This window comes from Crocodylus porosus, unplaced genomic scaffold, assembly GCF_001723895.1.
Source record: "Crocodylus porosus isolate Cpor-Errol unplaced genomic scaffold, CroPor_comp1, whole genome shotgun sequence".
Lineage (NCBI taxonomy): Eukaryota > Metazoa > Chordata > Crocodylia > Crocodylidae > Crocodylus > Crocodylus porosus.
In genome coordinates, this window is record NW_017728911.1 from 2,387,306 (window position 1) to 2,415,055 (window position 27,750).

Here is a 27,750-nt window from a genome sequence, read left to right on the forward strand (position 1 = left end):
ATTTGACCCCAGTATTCTTTCCTGCCATGGCAGGGGGTCGGACTAGATGATCTGCTCAGGTCCCTTCCGACCCTACAAACTATGAAACTATGCGTCAGAATGGGTGCACACTGAAAATCTACCAAAGACAACAACAGAACACCACCTGTCTCTAATCTCTCAGGCCTGATCCTCAAAGGCAATTTACAAACTACTTTTCACAGATGAGCCTATGAACTGCACTTCATCAGCCTCCTAGGTACAGAAACTCTGCGTCTCGGTTTGGTGGGGGGGAGGGGAGGACTTACACCTCTCCCTCTACCCCCTCTTCCGCCCCTCTCTAAAGGCTTGCCAGCTGCCTTTCCACTATGCTTCATGGTGTGTTTCATAGTATCTTGTTTTTATTAAAATTTATAAATGTCTCTGCATTCCTATAATTCCATAGTGTAATATGCCACGAGACGTAAATGTATAGAAAGAAAAATATATGTAGCTGCCTTTCTATATAAACTCTATAGCGTAATATGCCACAAGATATAAATGTATCGAAATAAAAATATATAAATGTATCTGCCTTCCTATATAAATTCGATAGTGTAATATCCAATATAATTATGAAATTGAAAAGAATAAATCAATGAATATAATAAAATAAAACAGTCTAGAAAGAAAGCAAAAGGTATTGTGGAATCCCACTTGCAAGGCTAGCAAGTAGGAAATCAAATCAATGGTAGTAGTAGCCTTTGTTGTCTAATGCTCCTGAGCTGCTGGAAGGTAGCTCACTAACTTTCAGACCCCAAGGCAGAAAGCAGGCCAGTTAAACAATGCTGCCTTTTATGCTGTTTTTCCATCCCTCCCCCAGAGCACTGGGATTGGAAGGCACCTCAGGGAAGGATCAGTCACTGGCCAGCTACACAGTCAATATGAGAGTACTCTTTTCCCCTCCCTCTTCTTACTTTCTGTTTCCCTGTGGGCAAACCCAGCTTGAGCTTCAAAACTTGAAACATTTCAAAACTTTCGAAACATTTCAACTGCCCTCATTTCATTTCGAGGCCGTTTCAAAGCCCTTCGTTTCATTTCAAAGTCACTTCCATTTCAAGCTCAAAACGAGTCAAAACAGCATCAAAACAAAACAGCTGGTGAAATTTCACACAGCTCTACTATCTAGCATGACTGATGTGTAGTATACATATGTAGAGGACTGCATGCATGAGTATCATAGTATGGAGGTTGGCTGAGCATACTGTATTGATGCCTCTGTGAGTAGGTGTGCAGTGAAGGCTATGTATGCCATAGGTATGTATTTGCATCGCTCAAGCACAAAAACTTGGTGAACATCTACGAGAATTACGAGCATAATACAAACAGCCTCACTCCAGACACTGAAAGCTACAGCTGAGCTTCTGGCTGGGGACTTGACCTGGAAGAAATGAGATTCGCTTCAAAGGCACGTGGAAAGGGGCTGAGCTTGGAGATTCAGGTTGGCTGGTCTGTGCCATACAGGGAGCACCAGCCCAGACATGCCCTGCCCACGTCAGATCCCCAGAACCACGATGGCAAATGAACCAGATATCTTGATCAATACAATGTAAAATTACTATGAGCCAAGTTGTTGGCTGGTGTATATCAACAGAACACCACCAAAAATACTGGAGCCGCACTGCTGATTTATGCCAGCCTGCAAGGGTGGGAGAGGGCGGGATGAGGAGACTGGCCTGTGACCTTCAGTGTAGTCACTTCAGGTTTACACTGGCTGTACCTGGATGTCAGTTCAGGACATCCCACAGAGTTACCCGTTGTTTCCACAGCTGTAAGTGCAGAGTCCGGCTTGACAGGCTTACACCTGTGTAAGTCAGGAAGGACAACTCTCAAGCCAGTGGAGTTCCTATGGGGTAAAACCAATGAAGGAAGGGAGTTAGGATCTTGTGGTCATCACCCACCAGTCATGAGTCCACTAGTTGTGCCTGGGTGTTCCAGCTGGAAGTGTGGACAGGAAATGGGCTTTCTGGACCAGATCTCCAGCTGGTCTAAATCACCACTGGCCATGGGGCTGCCTGGATGCTCAGCAGTGAAAAATCCAGCTCATATTTGGAAAAAGTGGAGAAAATAACTCAAGGGAGCAGGGGAGGGGGAGAGCAGCAGAGAGTGTGCAGGATGAAGAGAGAGAAGCACGGAGAGAAAAACCCACAGCACAGCTGCATAACACAGTTCAGCCAATCACAGCTAGATGGCTCTGGCAGCCCCTCGCTCCCAGTTTGGAAGGAGAGGAAAAACTCCCGTTGAAATGTCCTGTCCAGAAGAGCTCATCCACCCCTGCCATTGCAGCCACCTGGCCTGAGACACTGCTAGAGTCTGGGGTAGAAGAAGCTGAAAACTGATGTGCCATAACTGACTCTAATGAGCGCGAGCGGGGTGAATCTCAGTTCGTCTCCCCAGTGTCCCCCACCAGTGGATTAGCTAGGTTCTGCTCGAAAGGGAAAACAAACAGATTGTGTTTAGATAACAGCCATTTTCTATCAGGCGTCATCAGGATCAATCAGTCAGGCCAAGGGAAACACAACCCAATCGAAGGGATGCGCAGTCATGGGAGCTAATTTGATGGTCTTACAGGGGCTCACCTGGGAAGGGGAGAGGTGCAGTCACCTTTGGAAGGGCTGGCAGTAGCTCAGGTGCAGTCTGCCCACCAGCAAACACAACCCTGTCAGCCCCTTGTAGAAGTAGTGCGGTAGGTGACACAATAGGTGTTGCTCTCCCTTCTGAGACTTCCCTTAATGGTAACCTGTTTGAGACAGGGAATGAGTCCTTTGTGTCTGTATAGTGCCTAGCATACTTGGGAACAGATTCCCAACCAGGCTTCTGGGTGCCACTGCATAACAAAGAGTAAAAATGAGGAATACTGCAGCCCCAACCCAGTCCTCAGCCTGGTGGAAAGGGGCACTGTGTCACTGGAGCTGCGGGTTTTCAGAGGAGGTATAAAAATGAAGTATGGAGGCCATGAACAACTGTCGGCCTAGTGCTCCAACACATGGGAGACCCAAGCGTGACCGGTGGGCCTAGTCACTCTGGGGAAGTGTTGTGGATGTAGCTTGCCAGCTCACAGGGCGGGTACTTTGATGAGGGTCAGTCTGGGGTGACATCTCCAGGCAAACTAGGGAATAGCATTGATGGGTCCTTGGCTAGAGGAGAGGCAACATGCCTGTAGATGCTCTACACCATGACACCCTTCCATGGCTGCCCCAGGGTAGCAATGGGTATCCCGTAAAATCCGGCTCAGATGTTCCAGGGCCTGTGTTTGTCAGGATCTTGGCATGATGGAGAAGCGGGTGGAGGAAGGGGGTGGTGTGGGCACTGTAGGCCTCTCAATTTATTAACATCAGACTGCTTCAGCTTCATGCCTCTCTTTCTCCGTGCATATCCCTCCCCCCAACCCTTCAGCTTGGCAATGCCAAAGCCACCAGGGAGCTTTTTTTGTCTTAATTAATTAGGGTTTTTATTAAACAGCAGTTACCTAGGAACAGAAGTAGGAGGGCTGCACACAGCCCAGAGTGATAAACAGTAATCTGCATCATACAGACAGCCTGAGTGAGCCCGGCCTGCTTCCAAAAGCAGGAGACCGCAGTAAGCAGGAGCCACCACCCACAGCAACGCATGGTTCTTTGAAAACAGATTCCATTTCCCCACGACCCTCACATGAATGCCCTACAAGAGCCAGCCCTTCCCTTCTCTTCCCTTCCCAAGACGCAGCTCTTCCCCAACCAGCTGCACTACATCTGGAGGCAGCAGCAGGTCCCACATCCACTGGGAGGGAGACACTTCTCACTTCCCTGACAGAAAGCCAGTCTCCCATATAACCCAAGCTCCATCTTCTCCCACAGCTTGCGCCCAGCAAAGGGCAGTGGGCGATTTTAGAGTGGCCTGAGAACGACAGCTCCATTCCCCTTCTTTCTGCAGTCGCAGCTCTGGATCAGAGAGAAACGGAGCAGCATAAAAAGGGCTCCAGAGAGACCCACAATCTGGTGCAATGGAGTTGTTAAAGTCATTTCTATAGACTCCAAGTGTTCTTTCCCAGTGCATTTCTATTGGGCTTTTCAAAACTGTTGATTTCTTTCATCCTTAGATTCTGAATAAACAGCAACTGAGGGTACATCCATACTGGTATTTAGGATCAACCTGGAGGTCTCTTTCTCTGAGCTGCCATTTTCCACATATACTATTCTTTGTAACCCGCATCAAAGTCGGCCACCTTGTGCTGCTTATTTCTCAAGCAAGGCACAAAGCTGTATCCCATGTTCCCACGTGGAGCCCTTCTAGCAATAAGTCTGTAGATCACTGGTTTGTCTTTCTGGGCTTGTTTTGTACAGGGGTCATAAAGAAAGGAAGGGACCCTGCAGAAAGGCCAGAAGTCAAGAACAGGAAATCCTTGGACTGATGCTTGAGGACTTCCTATGATTAAGCTCTGCATACTGGGAGAGGGATCCTATTACAGTGCAGGGAGGGAAGGGTGAGGAGCAAAAAGGACATGATTGACCCCAGACCCTGAAGTTCAGCAGATCCCCGGGGGTGAGCTTGGATTATACATGGGTTTGTAGTGTAGATGGTCAAGGAGTATGGGTTAAGGATGACTTTAGAATAACCACTGGGGTAGATATCACTTGAATCAGTATGGGGTTTTTTTTACTTTAATTCTTTCTTAGCTCAAAATCTTAAGTTATGTTCCTATGATTAAACCAAACTAAATAAACACATGGCTAAAATCAGGCTCATACCCTTGTGAGCCAGTCTGTAACATCTTGCAGCCATTCCTCTGGGATGTATAACTGCACCAAGGACACCACAGGAAATATGCAAGAGGTAAGGATTTTTGTGAGTTATACTTTTTCTTGGACCAACTGTATGGTTGCGCTAGAGACAAGCTTTAGGGGGCCACAGTTCCTTTCCTCAGATACTATGTTACCCCAAACCTTGTCTAAAGCTCTCCCAACCATGCAGTTGGGCTAATAAAAGGTATCTCCCACGAGCATCTTTGCCCCTCACACCATTGGTCAGCATACCCGCAGCAATGCCCATCTGCAGTCTTTGTATACATGCTTCTATGTAACCCATGCAAATGCACAGACTTGACAGAAACATGGACCCCTTCTGCCCAAATAGGCACAGACATGTCCTCAGACACATGGACAACCGATCTGGCGTGTAGGTTCACAGTCACACACCCAGCTGTACAAATGCCTTCATCTTGGCAATGGGAGAGGAGCTCTCAACCTTGGGGGCAGTAGAGGAACTCAAAGCATGAGGCACAGCCCTTTAGTCTTCCTGGGGTTTTGGAAAGCAGCATTACCTCTTCTACCAGAGATCAAAAGGACCTTTCCCTGCTCCACCATCAGAATAAAACCCCCCAGGTGTTCACCCCAGTAACTCCGCTTTCAGTCGCAGTGGCAATACCCCAGACCATCACTCTCCTAACAAGAGTCCCCTTGGGAGTCTCTCCCAATCTGAGTTTCTTTTGTCATGTCTGACCTGCTGTGGCCAAGCTAGACCAATAAAGAGCATTATAAGGCACTGGAACATCATCCTGTCTCTTCCTCCTAAGCAAGACTCTAAGTGGCCAACATGCATTTCAGAGCCCTGCTGATATGTGAGGTATCAGGCTACTTGCCCAGGACACAAGCTGAACAATTCAAAGAGTGACAATCTGTGTCTGTGGTTTTTCCACAGAAAATTGGAACATTTAGAACAAAAGACATTTCCCCTCAATTTTAAGAGAGGCCTTTTTTCTGTCAAATGATTTCTCCTGAGATATTTTGACCATCTCTACATGCGAACATGGTGGCATGGAGTTTATGCCTCTAGGGATGGAAGTGCTTAATATCACCACACAGAGGACAGATGGGGGCTCCAGGCCTTTCCTAAGCTTCACGAATAGACACACATCTCTGCCAGGTCTTCTCTAACTCAGACACTTCTCCAGGGTACAGCATCTTAGAAAACAGGGCTGGAAAGGACCTCAAGAGGTCCTCTAGGCTAGCTCAAGGCAGGCTCAGTTTCACCCAAACCAAACCAGACAGATATCTGTCTAACCTTTTTTAAAGCCTTCAGTGAAGAGGATTCCACATGCTTCCCAGGTAATCTATTCAAGCATTTAACCAGGCTTACAGTGAGAAAGCTTTTCCTGATATCTGACCTAGGACAAGTACTATTATACCACTAGAGATGGGGAACTGATGCAATGGGCCCAGAGCCTCAAAAATAGTTAGGGCACTAACTCCCTTTAAAATCATAAGAATTAGGAATGTAATACAGTTGTGTATCTGGCCCAAAGATCACACAAAAAGTCTGCAGCAGAAGTTGGAATTGAACTTTAGTTTTCCCGCTTCCAAACCCTGGGACCATTGCTCTTCTCCAAGTACTCCTCTGATCCTTTGGATATTCTCCAATCCTAGTGGAGAAGTTGTCATCCTCTTGGGAAGGGTGAAAGGCCCAGTCTGTTCATCAAGGCAGCATTCAGCTCTGTTGGAATTGCTTGGATGAGGGACAGAGCAGCAAAGCTGTGGAGTGGTCTTTTGCTTGGGTAGTAATTGCATTTGATACAGAGGCTGGAACGGGCTCATCAATCAATGGGGAACCAGGCCAAGGCCAAGTTCTTATTGATCCCTATGCCATTTATCTCTGCATTTGCTGTGCATCAAACACCATAATCACAGCTCCCTGACATTTGGGGAAGAGGAATTGGGTCTAACTGAAGGCTGAAGTGACAGAGGCATCTTAGATCAACCCTGATATCCCCTGCCCTTTATGATTCAAAATGTTTCCTAATGCATGTGCCCTGCCACACCACCATGCCCTCATTAGACAAGACATGAATCCCCCAGTGACAGTTGGACTGTGGAGTTTTCCCCTTAGAGTTGCTGCAAGTTCAGAAGATGCCTTCAAAAAAGTTTGGATTTTCTTCTTTGCTATTTCAAGGACAGGAAAATTGGCTTGGATGAACCCAAGCCAGAGATGGTTGGAAACTGAATCCAGCGCTAAAAGGGAGGTTCTACACCACATCTGGAGCCAAATGTGTACTTGGCCTCTATCCCTACAGTGGACTGAATCAGACCCCCTAACCTGGACTTCACTGGTTGCATCATTTTTGGGCCCAGCTTTGTGAAGTGTGTGTCTTCTGGACTCTGCAGTATCAAACTGTAAATGGAAACCCAGTAGTTATGCAAGTTTTGAGGCTCCCAGAACCCAAACAATCTAGGAACTCAGATAGGGAGAGGCTCCCAAGGGGACTTTTGTTAGATGAGTGATCGTCTGGGGTATTGACACTGAAAGGGGAGTTACTGGGGGGAACACTTGTGAGTTTTATTCTGATGGTGGGGCAGGGAAAGGTCCCTTTGATCTCTGGTAGAAGAGGTAATGCTGCTTTCCAAAACCCCAGGAAGACTAAAGGGCCTCTTGCATAGTTCCTGGACCATCGTGGTGACAACAGCACTTCACTATTACCAGACAGATGGTGTGGTTCATGTGTACAGTAGTGTGTGTAGTGTCTGTATGCTGTCTGAGGGTGTCAGGGGGTGGTTTTAGGTATGTGTAGTGGTGTATGGTATATATGCATGTACAGTGTAATGTACATGTATGCGGTTTCTACATGTATTTGACGGTGTGTGTGTGTGTATGTATGATGTGAGGTGTGTGGTATATACCTATGTGTTTAGAAACCGCATATGTGTGTGTGCCAGTCAGTGCATGTTGTGTGGTGTTGTCAGTATGTGGGGTAATGATCTCCTCATATCCCCTCCTGCCCCCTCCTGAGTCCCAGGTGGGAATGTGGGCAATGCCAAGAGGGTTGGACAGGGCTGCCCACTCCCTGTGGCCCTGCTGCTGTCCCTTCCCTACTAGGTTTCCAGCAGTAAATGGCCAGCTGACGAATGGCCTCATTTGTCACCTGCGAAATGCCTGCTCCGATGTGTCTCTTTCACTGGACTGGCAGCTCCCCAAAGCTCTGCTGATTGGATTTCTCCCCTGCCCTCCTCTCCCCACATGACAGCGCTTAATGAATGGGGCGCCCGGGCAGCGGTGTGATTTACAGGAGACTGGGGGAGCCTGGAGCAGTGCCTGCAGCTGGTGCTTGCCACATAAATCACTGCCTGGGATCGGGCAGGAGATGGGGGCTCGGCAGGGCAGAGACCCAGCCCACAGCTCCCATTCTTGCTCTGGCCCTGGGAGAGGGAGGAGCAGAAATTCCTGAGGGGAGCAGGCGGGACACAAAGCATGCCTTAGGACACACACGTTTCTTCTTAGGAGCTTCCCTGTGCTGTACAGATCTTGGCTCTTTGTGGAAGATGGGCCTAAGGACTGTCAATGCTTTTCAGAGGGCCAAGTGAGGCAGAGAAAGGAGGCTAAGTCTGTGGTCCTGGGTTACCAAGCTGGATCAGTGACTGGTGGACCCAGCTGAGAAGTGTGTGGTAGGCCCAGGGGAAGAAGGGGACATGCTGGAGAAATGCCATATGGGTACTTCTCCTTCTCCAAGAGGACTCAAACTCATCATCTTGCAGCAAAGGCAGAGGCCAGCCCCCACAGTGACTCCTACAGCCTCTGCCCCCTCCATCCCTGCCTGGGGTCTTGCATCTCTCCACTCACATGCCTACCTCCAGGCCCTCGAACTGTGCAAGCTGAGGCCTGCTGAGTGTCCAGAGCCCTGACCCACTAGGTCTCCACAGTCCCCTCTGGCACTTGAAGACTAATTTCTTCTTGAGCCTCTTTAGCACACTGCTGCCAGCAGGGTTCCTGTGACCCTTGCAGACCTGTAGAAAAGCCACAGCATATTACCTCTAGCCCTTGGGCACTCTAGGTTACCTATAGCACTTCTATAATGCCAGTCACCTACCGCATGTGTATGTCCAGGGTTTCCACTCAGCTAGACAGCAAAGATGAAGCTGAATGCTGGAATGAAAGTAAGCCTTCTGCAAAAGCCAGTATAAAACCACCTGGTGTACAAGCAAAATGGACCCCAATGTTGCACTGAGTTGTCAGAGCCTGATTTGATGATCAGAAGGCCCCATGCCCTGGAGCATCATAGAGGGCAGGGGCCAGCCAAACTCAGGTTATAGCCAGAGGAAGTTAGTGCCAGATGCAGCTAACAGCTGGTTCTGTTTGATAGTGATAAATGAGAGCATCTTCATTCAGTGTGTGAGGGAAGGGTAGGAAAGCTTGCCAGCATTTCAAAACAAGCTTGCTCTGGCTAATACAACCCAGGCTAAGGTAGAGGCTGAATTACATACACTGATTAATTAGAATACTAGTAAATCTTACACTGAAATTTGAGACCACTGCCAGCCCTGCTCTCTAGTCCAAACCTACCAGCCATTCACATTAGAAACTCCTTAGCTTCTCCCTTTACCACAGGGACAGTCCTGCCCAACCCCTTCCCTGGAAGCTCTTCTGATAATCAGAGCCAAAGGCCCCCCTGACCCAACCTCTTCCACCAGTCTCCTCCCATCAGCTGCACTTCCCTCTAGTTTCACTTAAGCCCTACAGGCTGTAGGCCAAGAAGTCTGCCAGCCCCTGACTTCAGGCCATTCTATAGCCTACATCTTGTCTCTACTGCCTGTAATCAGAGTCAAGCACATGAGGATACATAGGTAATGGGTACACTGAGTCCTACATGGCCTTGAGAGGAGCCCTTCTAGAACTTGGTCTATCCACTACTTGTCTCTCCCTGTGTGCGTGGTACAAAGTTGCAGGAAAGAAGTATAGACAAGGGACAGGTGGCTCACATGATCTGGACAAGTTAAGGGCAACTCCCTGGATCAACCTGAAAGAGATATACCTTTAGTCTGCAATTGCCTCTTGGCTAATGGGCACAAGTTAGATTTTTAGTTGGAGTTAGGCACAAAAATACCTTAAAAAAATCTGAGGCCTGCTTCTTAAACTCAAGCAATGAAGTCTTCCAATTTAAGATCCCACCCTGATCCCTACTAACAACCTCAAGTGCCTCCTCTCTCTATCCAGACCTCATCTGAAGCACATGTAGCGCATGCCTCATATAGCACAAGTAGCACCTGTGTAGCTCCTGCAAGAGTTGTGTGTTTAGACCAGGCCCTTTACCATTCTCACAAGACGATACCATGTTCATTGTGAAGTTTGTAACAGAATATGCTCTGCAAAGACTTCTTTGCATGCTGGAGTGTCTACTCTGTATAGCCTTTCTTACAGCACCAGTACAACTAAATCTGCACCTATACAACTTAATAGGGTACAGACAACACTTGCATTTTTAAATGGTAACAAAACCTTAACGTGATGTACCTAGATTTCACCAGCAGTCCTTTTATATTTGAAGGGCACATTGCATGTACTTCATAGGTACTAGGAAGTAATGCAAACAAGCACTTAGAAGGGTTTCTGTATCACTGCACCATGGTGAAGGTACAGAGGAGGAACATTCCACTTCCTCCTGTACAAATACACACAAATGTGCTAGGAGGAGACTCTTTCCTCTCACTGCCTGTACAAGCCATTGAACCACCCACCTCCAAGACAAAGCTGGCCAGGGAAGGGTTAATATGACATATGCATTAAAAAGACAATTACCTCCTCTGCCCTCACTGTCCGCTGGTTTCACCTGGATGGGGCGATTCATCTGAAAAACAAGGAGCAATGCGGTTAGACAGTTAATAGGCAGAGACTGCAGCAGAAGGGAAATGATGGATGGCTGCTACTAACCCAAATGGAAGTTAGACCTCATTGCTGCCCATGGGAGTAAGGGCCACTGTTGTGATCTGCTCCAGGAAGAGCAGTTACCCAGTCCGGTATCTTTATATGACTGTTAGCCGAGTGGGAAAGGACAGCACTGGGTACAAGAGAAGATACAGCCTACCCCCCCAGTCATCTAACAGAAGGGGCATGGATTGGTGGACCTGGCTGGAATGGATTTTGAAAACCCAGCCTGGTGACCTGGCAAAAATTCCATGGACTTCAAAGGGCCCAAGATCTTGCCTTGGATATTGCCCCATGTATCAGAGCAATGGGGTACCTGGGCAGGCTCTTGCTAGCTAAATCACTAAGATGTTACAGGAATAAGAAGGGAGATATCATTTGGAGACAGTCTGAGGAGAACCAAGGGGTCTCCTAACACAGAAAGGTGGGCAGGGTGTACCAGAGATGGGGCAGAGAATCATCTGGAAGAGACAAAGGACTAAGACAAGGAATAGGAAGATGTATGTGAGCATGAGCGTGCTCTGGGATATCAGATTATACCTGCCAACGGCCCTCATTTAGTGGGAACAGCAAAAACACCTCTCCATCCCCAACTTACAGGGAGCGTGCCCCAGCTTCATACACTTCTGGCTCTAGATGGTAAGGACAGGTCCACAGAGCAGAAGGAGAGCCTGGGGCCCCTGGGGAGGAGGGGCTGGGAGGGAGGCAGCAATGGGATGGATAACATCCATTGTGGGGAAGCAATCTTCTCCCTCAGGCCTTGGCTGGTCTAATGCACTTGCCCTTATCCCAGAGCAAAGCCGCCTCTCTGCTCAAAGGGCAACCCCTCTGCAAAGGCAGAGAGAGAACATCATCCTCTAATCTCTCCCCAGCTCCCAGGGATTAGTGCCAGGATTAACTGAGAGGATCACTGACTTCATCAGGGTTATGGGGAGAGGCAGCAAGGAGGAGGAGGTGGAATCTGCCTCCCTTTCTCACAGCTCCCTGCTTCCTGGGCTTGTTTCTGGTCAGGGTTGGAGAGGACAGGCCACCTTCTAACACGGGTTGAACCAGGGCTAGGAGTCACACCCACTCCTGGCCACGGGAGCTACTCTGCGAGGACCCAGCAATCTCCCCCACCAAGATCACTAATAACCAACACCATCATGCCACCCTGAAAAAGAGAAAGTGGGTATTACCCTGCCTGGCCAAGGACTTGCTGGCTGGGGAGAAAACAGCCAGCCCGTGGTCATTACTCCAGCAGGCCAGGCCATGGGCAGCAGGGAGCAGGGACCAGCTTCCTCCTCTGACATTGTTCTTCTCAGAGTCCAGGCACAAGACATGCAGGCAGCTCCAATGACTTGTGCAGGCCTCGTAGCCAGAGGAATACCCCTGTGTGTTCACACCTATGCCTGTGGCCCCAGAGAGGCTGCTTGTGAAGGACATACATGGAGGGTATGCCGCTCTAAAGGAGACACAGTCAGACTGGGGTGCCAGGGCTGGCTTTAACTTCCACAGACCCTTCTCTGCTGGAGGGCAGCACCAGGCAGGCAGGGGTCCCATCTCTGGCATATAATTTTCTACCCTGTGATCTTACTATTGCGAATGTTGGCTTAGAAATGGTATCTAAAGGTTTGTTTTTGGGAAGTGGCTTATAAGTATAAATATATGTATCAAAATTGTGTAAGATGGCCATCAGGGGTTAACTGATTTCTAAAAAGCTTGGGTCTTATACACAAAGTTTCTCATAGCTTTCAAGGCAGACGGGTTTTCTAACACAACAAGGACACATAGTATAGAAAATAGTCTGGGAACTGGAAGCATATACAATACTGTCCCACAATACGCGATAATTAGCACCAGCTAACAAGGCCCCAGAGTGGAAGGGTGCGAGTTCCAGTTTTGGGGGAACAGACTAAATTAGGAGAAGGCTGGGGAAAAAAAGTTAGTAGGTGTGCATGTGATGGGCCTGGAATGTGTTGATGACACAATATGTGGATAGTGTGACCACAGAGACAGCCAACCAGGGACAGCCATGGATGAAGAGTCATCAGGAGGGAAGGAGAATACAAAAGCAAAGACTTGAGAATAACAAAGGGTCCCTCCCCGTTCCTACTCCTTCCCCCTGAGAGGGGTCCCCACCCCTGTTCCTATCCCCTGGAGGGTTCCCGAGGCCACCATGGACAGAGGGAATGTCACCAACCTGTCTCATATACCCCACCGGGCCTCAGCATCCCACTTCCAGACTGCTGACACCTATGAAACAGCCTCAGAGTGAAGACTGCATCCTGGCCAGACGTACTTTGACTCTGATGACTCTGTACCCTAGGATTTGGTAGGTATATAGAATTGACTGGTTGTCTGTATTGCTTCTTTTCTGTTATCACCGCCTATCAATACATTTGCCTATTACTGAATGGAAATGTTGTGGTTGGTCTGGAGGTAGGAACAAGGCCTCTGGGTCCTAAATCCAGAGCCAACAGGGTGATTCAGCCATCCCATAATGCACTGACTCAGCCCAGAGGTCTGAGCTTAAAGCCTGGAGTAATCCCACAATCCTAGAGCCAGAGCAAAGGAGAAGGCTGGCAAAGGAGATGCTGCCTGCTGGTTTTTGAAAGTGGGAGCTCCCTGCTAACCAAGCCACCTGCTGTCCCCGCTTTGTGCTGAGGCCATGACCCTGGCCCAGTCAGAGGAAACAGGGGTGGGCCTGTCTCCCTCAAGCAAACCTGGCAATGCGGACAGGGGACATTACAAGTGCAAAGGCAGGCCAGCCTGCATTCTGCACTCACCAGCATCCCGGGGGTAAGGGAGACAGATGAGTATCTTTATCTTAGACATTTGGTCCAATTCAGCTGCGGTTCAGTGGCTGGTCAGGCCTGTTATAACTGTGCATTGCCAGGGGATATGCAGCAAGGCCCAGCACCCGGGGGAGGCAGCACTGGCTGTTCAGCTTCCACTAGTACTCAACTTTTGAACCCATCTCTGCTCCCCTTTTTGCAGCATCATAGATTACCTGGCAGAGATGGGGCCAGACCAACTGCAGAACTGACCCCCACTCACAACAAATGTCAGGAAAACTCAGGTCCCAAACCCCACAGATCCAGATGCCTCTCAGGCACATTTTTAAAATTCAGTGTTTTACCCAAGCAAAAAGCCCAGCCCTTCCCCATACTCTGCATTTGTTTTAGGCTCATTCATTCATTCAACACCTCCAGTGCAGCCCCTGTTCAGTCACAGAGCCCCAGGACTGACCTGTTTGGATGGGAAATTAGCATCCACAGGCAGATCATGGCTCAATGGAAATGGCAAAAGTGCAAGGCACTTTGGGCGGCTAGCTCTCTGCCCATTGTATAAGACAAGATAGCACCAAGAGCACTAGAGTGATTGGTCCAGCACAGTTTCCAGAGGATCCTCCCAGCCCCGTGTAAGGAGTTAGAAAAAATAATACAAGTGCTTGCATGAAATAGACGGTTTGGATTCAGAACTTCAGCTTCTTTCAAGTTAGGCTCATGCGTGATATCCCAGTTTAGGTGCCCTCTAGGGGCTGGTTATGCAGGTTCTAGGTCAGGGGTTCTCAGACTTTTTAGTCTCAAGGCACCCTTTGGAAAATGCCAGCTCTTCACTTTCACTTGATTTTTGACTACAGAAAAATAGAATAGTTTTCCTGTTGCAAACAACTCAGAAAGACCACAACAGGGCAGAATGCTTTCTACACTGTGGATTCTTACTTGAAATTTCTGGGTTTATCTTGTGAATCATGTTTGCCTGCCTCACAGTGCTCACATTGTGGGCATTTCATGGCAGCTCTGAAAGATTCTTAAGGCACCCCAGGGTGCCACAGCTGAGACTCACAACTCAGAGTTGAAGAGATATGCCCTTGAGATGAAGTCTGGGCTTCTGATGCTGAGGGCAGAAAGGCCAAACCTCAGACCCTGCTGACAAATAATGCACGAGTGCGCTTGGTCCTGGCTTGTTTGGTTCGGACTTGGCTCTAGTCCATTTCTAATCCACCCCTGGCTGGAAGCCCAAATGCCTCTACTGGATGCTGGGGTAGGTCCAGAATGTTATTTCTCCTATTGAAGGTAAAAGAAAAAAAACATACACACCTATACTTACACCCTGATGCACATGCACACACATACACAGAGTCATACAAACAAGCACACAACCGCACAAACAAATCATCTTTCCAATGAAAGATCATTACTTGGTTGGAAAGTTTAGTCCGGTCAAACCTGTTTGACTCATCCCACTAATAGCAGCTGCTCACTAACATGAAATGCCCCAAGGACAAATGTGAAACACAGGCTAGTTTCATAGTCCCAGCAGAATGAAGTGCACCCAGCTAACAAACAGTGCAAGTAGGTCACGGTGGAGCACAAAAGCCATCTTCAGAAGCTTTAAATTAGGGCACAAAGCCAGGCCCACAACTTCTAGTCACTCCCCCTTAAAAGCCACCTGAATCTTTAGGGATCTACAGGTTTTGGGAGCTGGACCCTCAACCCCCTCTCAGAAAGCCAGCCCTGCCCTACTGGAGTCCTAATACCTACCAGAGCTGGTCCTGGGTAAGAGATGGGACTCTGAACCTGAACCTCCCCACAGGCTGGTCTCTCGTCCTCCATGCAGGACATCAACAGCCCCTCTCCCCATCCTGGTCTCCTCTGCTTCAGTCCACAGTCCCTCAGCTTTCTCCACCATATTTTGTAGTCTCAGTCCTCTGCTCCTACAGCAGCCATCTAGGAGCTGTCCAGCACATCTCCAACCTCCCTGGCAGTCAGGACTCACCCCGTTTCCCTTCTTATATAGCCCAGAAAGGGCGGAGCTAGAAGTGGGCCAGCCCAGTGCCTCAAAGGGCCACCCTGCAGTACTGCTCCAGCAGCTTAACTATGGGGGAGGGAAGGGACCTGCATCCCTTATTGCTACACGCTACCTGAAGCATCAAGAGCTGTGTTACTGTGGGCTGGGTACAGCTACCCTCCATCCCAGGAACGGCTGCCTTTCTGAACAGGAATCCTTGGAGGAAAGCTGCTGAGGACATTACCTCTCTTCTTGCCTGCACTGCTCATGGGCTGCCTCTCAGAACCCGGCTCCTGCCAATCCATCTCACTAATTGATCTGCGTATTAGTAGAAGTTGTTGATGTCATTTGATGGCTATTAAGGTCAATTAAAGCTCCTTCGGCTCATCAGAATGACAGATGAGAGGACAGTGGCATCTTCCATCAATCATCTCTCCTGCACCACCTGACACAATCACACGCACATACACGGTATCCCAACTGTGCACCCCCTTGTGGGCTGGGTGCCACTTGGCTCTCTGCATTTGGGTGACTGGTATTATTGGTTGCAGCAGAGGAGGGAAAATCTGCCCTGCAAGGGAGAGGTGTCTGGGTAAACAGGGGACTCAGAGGCAGCTGCAGAGAGCAGGCTGCCAGTTTAACCTCTAGTGGCCCAGATAGAGTCACCTGTAGGGTTTCACTCAGGTTTCCAGGTGAGTGTGCGTGAAGTACCCCTTTGCCACCCTGGAGGCCCTCCTGACCACAAGTGACTTCCTACAGTGACTCCCAGTGGCACCGGCCTCTTGCTATTGACTGCTGCTTACTTGTGAAAGGGGAGGAACATTGATACCAGCCGGAGGTGCATTGCCAGAGCAGTACAGGACAGGAGACTGGGGCTAGAATAGGAGATGGGATGTAGATCAGGACTCAGGTGCTGTCTGTGAGCAGAACAGGGCCAGGATAACAGGGCAAGCTGCAGGTCAGGATGGAGATCCACAGACAGAACTGTATGGAGCCAGGGAACAATGCAGAGGTGTGAGGCTGTGGACCTGGGAAAGCAAAGGTTGTTTAGGTCCCATCCCATGGAAGATAATCCTGTTGGCTGACAGTGGCTCTGATGCCTGACCTCCCTTTTTGCAGGTGGGACCCCACCTACCCACCCTGGGCTGAGGCTGTTACAGGGGACTGCAGCTCTCAGTAGTGGAGTCTTGGTGCCTTAATGCAGCTGTGGGGGAGAACAAGGCAATATATCAGGGTAGCTGTATTGGACCGGGTCTTTAGTGGATTTGCTATGAGGAGTGCATATTAAATGATTTACAGAGACAGAAGATAAAAGAGAGATCAAGGGTGCCTCGCTGCACCAGCCTCAATGCTGCTGGGTTTCTACTAGAGCTCCTAGTCTGCTTCAGCTTTGGGCTGTGGCTCATACTCCTGCATCACTGTATCTAAATCCAAGGGACTTTAGGTTAGGAACGCAGGGCACTGGCAGAGCTGCGGGAGGCTCACGGCTGAGACACCAGGGATCTGCAGGCTGGCACTGACAGACCTGATCTGAGCTGGAGGGGCTCTACGTTAAATCAGTTCTTTCTGCTCCTGAGGCCCTATATTCACTATCTCTGCTGAGCCCTTCAGGGGGAGAGGTAAGGCCTGAGAAAGGGTTAAATTAATGAATTAGCCAAGTGCCAGAGGGGGTGTGAAGTGACTATTTACCTCAACAGAGCCCTGAGATGCCCTTCCACCCCAATAGGTAACCCCAGCAGCAACACAAGCCAAGGCCATGCCAGTGACAGTCACAAAGTTTCCTGTGAACTTCTCCTCCACCCGAGCCCAATGACAAATATTTCCTTTAAATTACCCCCTGGTTCATAAAGCTAATGCCTGTTCCAGACGGCGAGCCGTACCCATCATTATGCGGGGCTGCTTCCTCACTACATTAGTTTTATGGCCTGTGCCTGTGACGGGCACATCAGATCCTGCCAGCGATAAGACTAACAAATTAGTCAAACTGACACTGAGGGGAATTTTTACGATTCCTGGTTCCACTTTGTCACCTGCAGCCTCTCTGCTCTCCTCTGTGCCCAGGGTAACAGGGGATGTTTGGCTCAGTGGGGTCCCCCACTGGCATGGGGAAGCTCACCTTCTCCTCCCCATCCCTGCTGCCTCTGCCTACTGCGGCTGAGGACAACTGGGCAATGCTCCCAGAGGCAGAACAAGCAGCGCCAGATGCCCTGGGCTGATGGAGTATGTTGGGGAGGAGCCCGCATCCCTTTTCCCCAGAGCCGCAGCCTTGGGCACCTGGCATCTAGCCCACCATGGGACCTCTGGCCCTCAGTGATCTCCTGCATGCCATCCTCACAATGAGCCCAAAGGCTGAGTATGTCATTGGAAAACCCTTCAGGCATCCTGAATGTGTCACCTCCACTTTGTTCACATCCCCTGATATACCCCAGGCCACATGCTCCTATCAGCCTCTGGATGGATGGGTCTCCAAAAACCCTCTTTGCAAGTCACTGCTGAGCACTGAGAGATGCTATGCACAGCATTCCCAAACCCTGAATGCAAGGAGCCAAGAGATATGGTTCTTCCCCATCCCAGTGCCAATCACTTTCCTAGACCCCGAGTGAGGAATCACTGACACCTTCATTCATAAAGTCTGGACTGGAGGCCTGTCCCCTTCAGCATCAACCCACACCAGGCCTATCCCCGAGTAAGAGATAAATCCCACCCTTTAGGATTCTCCGCTAGGGAATGCCACCTCATTTTCAGCCTCCACATAGTTTTCACCTCACCAATCCTAGCAGTGCCTCCTTCCTTGTTTTGCTTTTGTCATTCTATACTTCCTGCTCGTAGCCACAGACTACACCAGTGGTTTTCAACCTTTTTTCATTTGCAGACCCCTAAAAAATTTCAAATGGAGGTGTGGAGCCCTTTGAATTGAAAGTGTGGGTATTCACATACTTTTGATTGATCATAATAATCTTCTGCAAGCCCCTTAGACATTTGTGGACACCCAGGGGTCCATGGACCACAGGTTGAAAACCACTGGACTACACATAACAGATAAAATGTGAAAAACGACCCACGAGAGAAAAGTAGGTATTTCTTGTCCATGATGACTAAAAATAAAAGTACATACTTATTTGAGACTATTACACTTGCTTCCCTGAGATAGCCTTACTAGAAAATACTGTATCGAAATAGTGTACATGTTCAAACTGTTTCTGAGCATCATGGCATCTAATAATGGGCTACTGATTCTTGGGCATGAATTTCAGCCATTTGCCCTGGGTTGGTGGAAAATGGTGTTAAACTAATAAAACACCTGCTGAACAAGGTTCCAGCTTACAGGTGCACTGAAGAAACATGCTAGCCAACTGCAGACATTTTGTTTATCAGGAAACTGAAAAGTAAAATGCCTGTAAAGTTACAAGCAGAGGACAGAGGAGCCTAGTTTTTTTTGTAAGTATAGAGCCAGATAAACCGAAATGAAAAAACTCAATATGATTTGAAGTCCTGCGAGGCCATGAGGATCTAGGTTAGAAATCAATGGTTATAACTGGTGGCTGTCTATGGTCTTGTGACACTGTCACCCCTTGCAAACATACACTAAGGAAAAGGCAACATCTTCTGGAACCAAGGAGCATAAATTGGCCCTTTCAAGGGCTCAGATAACAGTCACAACGGTTAATGCTACTATAGCCCAGGACACAGAACGAATGGATGGCTTGTTCCCTGACAACAGCAGTACTGATATTTCAAGGGAGACCACTGGTGCAAATGACAGTAAAGGAATCTCAGAGATGAACTGAGTGCTGTGAATGAGTTGAGTTAGTAGGTAACTTGCACATATGTGTAACTGCAGGTTAATAAAAAGGCTGCGTGGTAAGAGTTGCTGTTTGGCTTTGGCTGGAAAGGGAAGATGGATGTTGGGCTGGGTGTGGGCGATTAAAAGGGTAACCTGAAGTCTTGGAAGGAGCTGACAAAGGTTCAGAGATGACTCCTTTTCAAGTTCCTGTGGGCTGATGTGATTCCTGTATACCACACACCCTCACTCCAACATGTGATGAATTCCTCTACAAAGCTCTTGGGGTCATGCCAGTGTGAGAGATGCCAGAGGAACCTCCATCTCCTTTTGCTCCCTATCCTGTAGCCCCTGAATCTTCAGGGCCCGTCCTTTACACTCAGGCAGCAGCAGGGGTGAAGCACTTCCCTGCTGGTGCCCTGGGTAGCACTAGGCCCATCAAATGCTGCTTCCTGGGCCAACACAACATGAGGGGTCAAACACAGGATCTGGTCATCAAACGAAGACATCCCCTTTGGAAAACTGGGGTCAGTTGGTCCCAGCAAGGAAAGAATTGGACACAACTCTACACGTCAGCTGAGAGTGTTCAGAGCCAAGAGATGCTTCCTACTCCCCTGCCAAAGGGCAGCTTGTGCTCCCCATTATTCTAGTGTAAATTGGGACTCACTCCACTGACATTGGAGTTGTTTTCAATGGCCACCTATGAGACTTCGACTGAAATTTCATCTGTAGCTTGGACCTGGACAGCCGAGCCGAGCCCTGTGCATAAGCTACTGTGAGCTGGGATGGGCTAGATACTGACCTGCATTGCACTGGTGTAGATCTGGAACAACTCTGCTGGCATTAATGGAGTGACTCTCTCTTTCCTTGCTCTCCCTGAGATTACTCTCCAGCCCTGGGGCTACCCTGTCCTGCCACCATAAGCAATGTTCTGTAGAAATGGGACTAGCATCACTGCCTCCCTGGTGGCAGCTAGCATGTGTATGTTCCCAGCACACATCTCTATTCTCCACCCCACACACGGGGTCTGGAGGGATGTACAGCCCTGTGTGAAATTAGGGAAACTGCTCTCAAATGAGCTAACACAGTGTGAAATATTATCAAAGGCAGACGCCATCCATCTCTTCCCAACACACGCCAAAGGGGATCGGCACTGAGAGGGGCCAGAATTGTGGGGTGGCACTGGAATCTGTCTGACAATGCACAAGGGCTGCCTGCTGCTGTGGGAAAAACATGGAGAGTCCCTCGCATCGCCTCCCCCAAACCCAGCAGAGAAGGCTGAGAAATGAGATTCCCCATCCTCCAACCCTTCACTGGCTGCTGTGGATCCAGAACAGCTCAGCCCAGTGACTGTGAGGGGCCAGATCTGGATTGGGGTTGAGGTAGTATAAATCTAGAGGGTCGGTGTGACTGCACTTCTCCACTTGGGTAAGTAAGATCGGAAGCTGGCTTTTGGCAGCCCAACCAAGCACTAGCTTGTTTTTGCCCTGCTACATGCTGCAAGGGGCAGAGAGTCTGGCTGGCTGGATAGGGGATGACTGATGCTAGGAACTAGTGTATATGTCACATGGAAGCTCCCTGCCACCTGCTGTATCTCTTCTCGTGGGGAATGAAGAATCAGGACAGTGCAGAATCCTGCCTTCCCACTCCAGTAGAGTCTAAGGGCTGGCGGGCATCTTGAGCCAAACCATGGGCTATAGATATACTGTATTTTCTTCTATACAACATGCCCTGGTTTTGAAATGTAGAATGAAAAAAAAAAGATGCACTCTTTGTAGTAACTGGAGTAGCAGCAGCTACAGAATCAAGACTTCTCACCATTTTGCTCCCTGTGAATCATGTGCTTGGTAAGCAGTAGAAAGTGCTCTTATCATATTTCTCACATATAATGCATGCTCTGATAGCTAGCAGCAGGTTTTTGGGAAAAAAAAGATGTGTTGTATATGAGGAAATATGGTACTAGTTACAACCCTCCACCCTTGTCTGGCAGTGAGCAGCAGGTCATTGCTCAGGCAGAACTGCAGACAGGAAGGAATCCCTCTGCTTCCATCAAGGGGAGCAGCAGCCAACCCCGAAGTGCCATAACCCACAGGCTACCTAAGTTCTTGCCAGGACAAGAAGTCCTGTGTAGCCTGTCTTGCTGGCACCATGGCCTAGTGGGCCACACAGGAAACTAGGAGTTGGGGTTCCTGCTATGGTGGGACGTGTTATTGAGCATGTCTTTGTTCAATGGACAATCATGGAGCTGGCCGAACTGACAACCGTGCTAGCCATCCTTCAATCAGGCTATGTAGAACAATGTTTCCAACCTTTTAAGTAGCAAGTACCCCCTAACTCCTGAAAATTTTAATAAGTACCCCAACACTCAATTTTCCAGGGGATTTTATATTTACAGACTAACGTGTGCCACATGTTGGAAGAAGGGCTGTGTATATAAGGCCATGATATGACAAGATGTCTGATCTGGTGTGGGTAGGGTTGCCACCTTTTATACCAGGGGTGCACAACTCAGGTATGGACCTGGGCTGGAGGTGATGTTGGCCAAAGCTAGGAGGGCTGAATTAGGTGTCGTGTAAAGTGCGGCATGCCAAATTATTACTGGGGAATTAAAATTTTTGCCATAGTTTTGAGAGGCCGAAGGAATGAAACAGAGAGAAAAAGAGGGCAAGAGAGAGAGTGTGTTGGGGTACCCGGGTACCCCCTGCCTGTCTCACATACCCCCAAGGGTATGCCTACCACAGGTTGAAAAACTATGATGTAGAAGAAGCAATTAAATTCCTTCACAGTGCGAGATAGTTGGAGATAATGGAAGCCACTGCTCGAGGCAAACTTCATGCAAACCCAACCAGCAATTAAGCCATGGGACTGACTACACACACTAGCTATGTTCATAATGCAGCTGTTGTACTGGTCATGTAGCTGTATCTGAGCTATAAACTAGGCAGCGCGAGTGGTGCTAAGAAGTGTAGCTGTGGCACTAAGGAGCTCAGCACAGGCTGCAGAGCCCTGAATACTCAGGTGGTTAGCCAGCGCTGAGCTCTGTGCTGCCACTGCCACACTGCGAGCAGAACCCCAGTGAGCCAGCTTACAGCTAACTTGGGTCTGGCTGCATGACCTGCAGTCACCACGGTTCAGATACACTGGAAGGGGCAACCTGACTGATTGGTTACCATCCAAGGTGCACCAGAAATGTAAGGAGGCAGCTGAAGAATCAGTCGTGAGCGCACTCACCTTGTGAGGGAGCTGAGGCAGAGCTCGCTGTAACACAGGACTGCCTGGTGAGTTCAAGTTGGACACTGTGAGCAGGAAGCGGCCTGCAGTTGTCTGTTCCTACTGGCTTTGAGTGTATATAAGCAGCACTACACCTGAGAAATAGCTTTCTTAATGGAGATACCCAGATACTGGCTAACTGCTAAGGTCAAGGGGCATAATGGAGACCTCCACTATATGGACACCTCCCTTCCCTCTCTGTGCCTTGGTTTCTCCTTCTGGAGGAAAAACCTCCCACCTGGGGGAGGTTTGATTCATTATCCCTCCAGCACATGGAATGTCTCAGCTGGAAGGTGCTTTCAATGCAAAGTGGGGCTCAGCTGACACAAAGATTGCTGCATGGAATTTTCTGTGTCAAAGGGAGTGTGCAAAAGAACTGCAGCTGTGTCCACGACTTCACATGCCACCACCCAGCCTGCACTTCCCCACATTCCCAGAGATCCACTGGGTGCCAATAAACAAGACCAAGGGCATCTCTGACCCATGCAGCCCAGGGGCAAAGAACCATCACAAAAAGGAGCAGGGTGGATAGATACATAGAGACTACATGGCCTGTGAGAAGGGGAGCAAAGGCAAAGCAGAGGAACTGAGAGCCAGGTGATCAGGCACACAGGCATGCTCACAGAGGCCCACCACAACCTGGCATGAGATGCAGTCCTGAGGGCTGCCAGCTAGGCTGGCAAAATGGAATTTTTTTTTCTATTCACTTTCTCTCATCCCCAAATCCTCCCCATCCTCTCTACCCCTTATTCCCACCTTCCTCTCTGTTCCCAGTACCAACCCTCTCCAGATCACGCACCACCTACACCCCAGTATAACCGTCTTTTCCTTCCTGGGGGATGGAAACAGTTTGCTCTGCTCCCCTCCAGGTCCGTGTGAAGGTGAGAAGGCTCATCTTGCCCCACGCCATGCCAGGTTGAGTACGAACTGTTTGCCAGTGCAAAACGGCTGCTGTACAGTCATTGCTATGAGTCACTGCTCTAGAAAGTGCTCCCAGGAGCCCTGAGTCTGAAAGTTGCTCTAGCAGAGCTCTGGGTGCCCTACTCGTATTGGAGAGGGGCAGGCAGCTTGGCCTCTTCGCTGCAGCTCCCAGGAGGCAATGCCAATCATGGCAATCCTCTCCCTGCTAGTGAAGAGGCCTAGTGGGGTGTGTGTGTTTGCTTGCAAAGGAAGTGCAGGGGATGAGTGGATGCCAGATGTGCTACTGTTTCAGTGATGTCTGTGTTACCGTGTGCAGCTCTGTGTCACCTGTTGGGAGTGTTCACGCGACTGTATATGCCTGTGCATGGTTTATAGATCCTTGGGTGTGTCCCCCGCTACATGTCTTATGGTATGTGCATGTCCTGGGGGTGGAAGCCTCTGCTCAATGATACCACAGGACAGCCTGGGCCAAAACCCAGCATACACCTTCTTGCCACACTGTCCTGTGCTGGTGTCTCTCAGCCCTACCCTGAAAGGACCCCACTAGAGGCTGAGAAAATGGCACTTGGTGCCCATAACCCAGTGGTTCTCAACCTTTTTAGACTCAAGGCCCCTCTTGGGAAATGCCAGATCTTAGTTTTCACTCTTTTTTTGATTACAGAAAAATAACACAGCAGTTTTCTACTGCAAAGAACTCAAAAAGGCCTTAACTCTGGATTCCTATCTGAAATCTCTGATTTTATCTGGTGAACTTTGTTTGCAAACCTAACAGTGCTAACACTGTGTGGCACAGCGGGATACTCTTGGAAGGATGTCAAGGAACCCCCAGGGTGCTGTGGTGCCCTGGTTGCAAATCACTACCTTAGCCCACACAACCTTCGGCCACCCTAATACCACTGCCCAAAGGGGGCCTGGCACTACTGCTACTATTATTTGCACTCAGAAATCTCCCGAGAACCAGTCACTGCTGGTAGCAGCTGCCCTGTTCCTTATCACCACTCTGCCTAAGGATGCCTCAAGTGCCCATCACTGGGAGCTCCTGGGTTCTTCCAGGATAGCAGAGCATAGATTCATAGATATTAGGGTTGGAAGGGACCTCAGCAAATCATCGAGTCCAAGCCCCTGCCCCAGGCAGGAAAGAGCGCTGGGGCCAAACAACCCCAGTCAGGTGCATGTCTAGCCTCCTCTTAAAGACCCCCAAGATAGGGGAGAGCACCACCTCCCTTGTAAGCCAATTCCAGATTCTGGAAACCTTCACCCTAAAGAAGTTCTTCCTGATGTCTAACTTGAATCTGCTTGCTGTCAGTTTGTGGCCATTATTTCTAGTTACTCCAAGGGGTGCCCTGGTGTATGCCCACCCAGCCCAGCCAACTGGGGTACACATACCCCACGGCATACAGTGATAGTGTTGGCTTCATACAGGGCACTGAGGAATACTCAGTCACCTCCATATTACTCCTCCACTTCCCCTTGCATCACCAAACGATCCACTCCAGCACTGATCCAGAGCAGGTCTGGGGCTGCTCCCTGTCCTCCCCTGCCCTGTATATGCACACACACATCCCTCCTCACCCCCGTGGAGAGGGTGGTGATGGGAGGCTGGCTGTGAGCATTGCATGCTCTCCCTGACCCGCTGCCCCGTTGAGCAAGTTTGTGCTTTGTCGCCTGCTTTTTCTCTTTATCTATTTTTCCCTCCTTTTCCCCCCCTCTTCTTCCAAGCAGCCCTACAATTATATTGGTTTCCAGAGCAACTGAGAGCGCTTCCCCTGCTGTGGGGACGTGCCACATGCTTGATAGGGTAGCTATGGTAACTCAGGAGGCAGTCACAGATGAGCAATTTACTTTGTAAGTTGCTAAGCTAATCGTGGTGGGGCTGCGGAAGCGGAGCGTTGGAGGACTGGCCTGAAAGAGAGAGGAGGGAGACTGGAGGGGATCTTTCAGAGCATCTGGCAGCCCAACACCATAGTGGGAGCCCCACACTGAGGGGCAAGGGGCAATGCAGGCTCCTTCCCACATCAGAACACATGCAGACATATGCCAGTGTTCATGCCCAGAAACACACAGGCATACACCCCCCCATATGCATACATAGTTACATAAGCACACACACATGCAGAAACACGCACCTGTCCATTACACACACAAATATGCAGCCTGTATATGCTCCCCATGCACACAAACAGTTCTATATCCATATACACATACTGTACACAGACATACACACACCCTATAGATATAGCCATGTATCCCTACATACAGAGATGCACTTATGTACGTACCACACAGGGACACAGACAACTACGCATATCACACACCCACAAACACACATACTTAAATATCAATGCAACAGATACATATACCATACATGCACACAGATATATATGCAGAAGCACTTTCAAATATCATACACATACACACACATATAAACAACCACACTAGTACACAGGCATGCACCCACCAGGATAGATACACATCCACTAGCATACACGCACACAAACACTTGTACATCATACACAAAGGCACAGGCACTATATACACAGACATAAGATTTCACATATGCATACAATACACAGAAACTGATACATCTCACCATCCACACTAATGAAGAGACACAGAGACATATATCTGTGCAGACATACACGCATATTCTGGTATGCATACAGGTAGCCATGCTCACTCACATAAACACACTGGAGGATATGGATGAAGAGAGGCAGGAGAAGATCCCCATGCCCCCGATTTCCAAGCAGCTGACTTCACTCCTCTGTACTCTGCAGAGCTGTCGATTGGACTCCCCTTCTCCCCTTTCTTGGCTCCCAGGCCTAACGAAGTGGGGAGGGGAAAGGAAATCAGCAGAGCTCAGTCTTGCCAATGGGAGCTGGACCTGGTCTGAAGTCTGGTCTCCTTGAGCCCTGGGGTAGATCTGACCCTGGCTTGAAAGGTAGGTAGAATTTGCTCTGGGCTCTAGTATAAACCGAACTAATTGAAGTCCAGCAGATGGGCACACCCACGTTGACCATCCCCCCTCACCTAGCCCTCTGGCAGGCTCCCCAACAGGCTGATTCCTACCTATGAATGGTTTCCCGGGTTGCTTTGCCATAGTTCCCAAGCCTCCATCACCCAGCTGGGCCCAACCCGCTTCCCCCTGCACTTTTACGTGGTTCTTGCTCCTCTCTGCCTCTACACATTGCTTAAGACCTGGTGCCTCCCACCCCACACATCCTACTACCCACATGAAGACCTCCCTCTTAACTCAACAAAGCCCCTGCCTGCAAGTTCATTCACTAGCCCCACTGCCATGCAATTGCTGGAGAGCTCAGCCCTCCCATGATGAGGGTTTTCCCTGCCTCCACAGGTCCCTGACAGCAGTGGCAACTTGCTATATATGTGCCACTGCTGTAGAGAAAGAGGGAGAAGGGAGGGAGGAGAGCTGGTCTTTTGATCATGGATGGAGAGAGGTGGGATGCTGAAAGCCATACAGAGGGAAGGGCAACCTGCAAAAGCACTGCCAGGCGCATCAGCAGGGATCCAAGCCTGGCAGCCAGCAGATACAGGAGATGCGCCACCGTGGTTCTTGTAGTTTAAAAGCATCTGATTCATCGGCCAAGTGGGGCACACCCTGTCACTGCATCCCAGGCAGCTCCCCTCCGACCGGATGACTCTGCAAGCTCTCTGCGCCTCACGCACACTCAGGTCTGTGCAGCTGATATAGCATGGCACACACCTCAGCCTCCTGCAAAGCCTTCAAGCCCCCTGCTGCATGGGCAAGTAACACCCAGCTCCCCTGTAGCACAGGGAAGCTCTTGGAGACCTGATGAAGATTTAACAGCTCCAAAATTTGGGGCAGCAGAAGGAGCCATTTTCACAGCTCTCAAGAGGAAGGTGGGCGTTAGATGGGAAGGGACTGAACATGGAAGGGGTGATCTCCCCACTGGGTGAGGGTCTGGGCTCCTCCACTGGGTCTTCTCCCATCTGCTGCACAAACCACCAGCTCAGCACTTGGTTCCATATATGCCTGGTAAAACCAGAGTTAGCCTTGAACCTGACCCCCAAGAGCCCACTCATCTGAACACGCCAGTCCTCTCCTCAGCCTGCTCTCTTCCTGAGCCCGAGTTCAAGCCATTGCAGGAAGCGGCTGTGAAGACATGTGAGCTAATGCAGGACCCCTTCTTCCGCAGGAGGCTGAGCCCTTCTCCTGCCTGTGCGCCATCGGTCACCCTCTCCTCTACGGCCCAGGAGGCGGCATGTAAACACAGCCAGCGCCAGCCGGAGCTCCCTCCTCCTCGCCCTCGGAGTCTGGAGCATCTCATGACAAGTGA

General features: G+C 49.5%; 1 protein-coding gene across 6 annotated transcripts in view; it reads right to left on the reverse strand.

Annotated features, from left to right (window-relative positions):
* The window catches only part of CELF6 (CUGBP, Elav-like family member 6), a 192,031-nt gene that overhangs the window by 61,368 nt on the left and 102,913 nt on the right, over positions 1–27,750 (reverse strand). For all 6 annotated transcript variants that reach the window (XM_019533279.1, XM_019533282.1, XM_019533281.1 and 3 more), the window contains exon 3: positions 10,558–10,606. In XM_019533279.1, the coding sequence (XP_019388824.1) occupies positions 10,558–10,606 (49 nt within the window). The remainder of the gene's footprint in view (positions 1–10,557; positions 10,607–27,750) is intronic.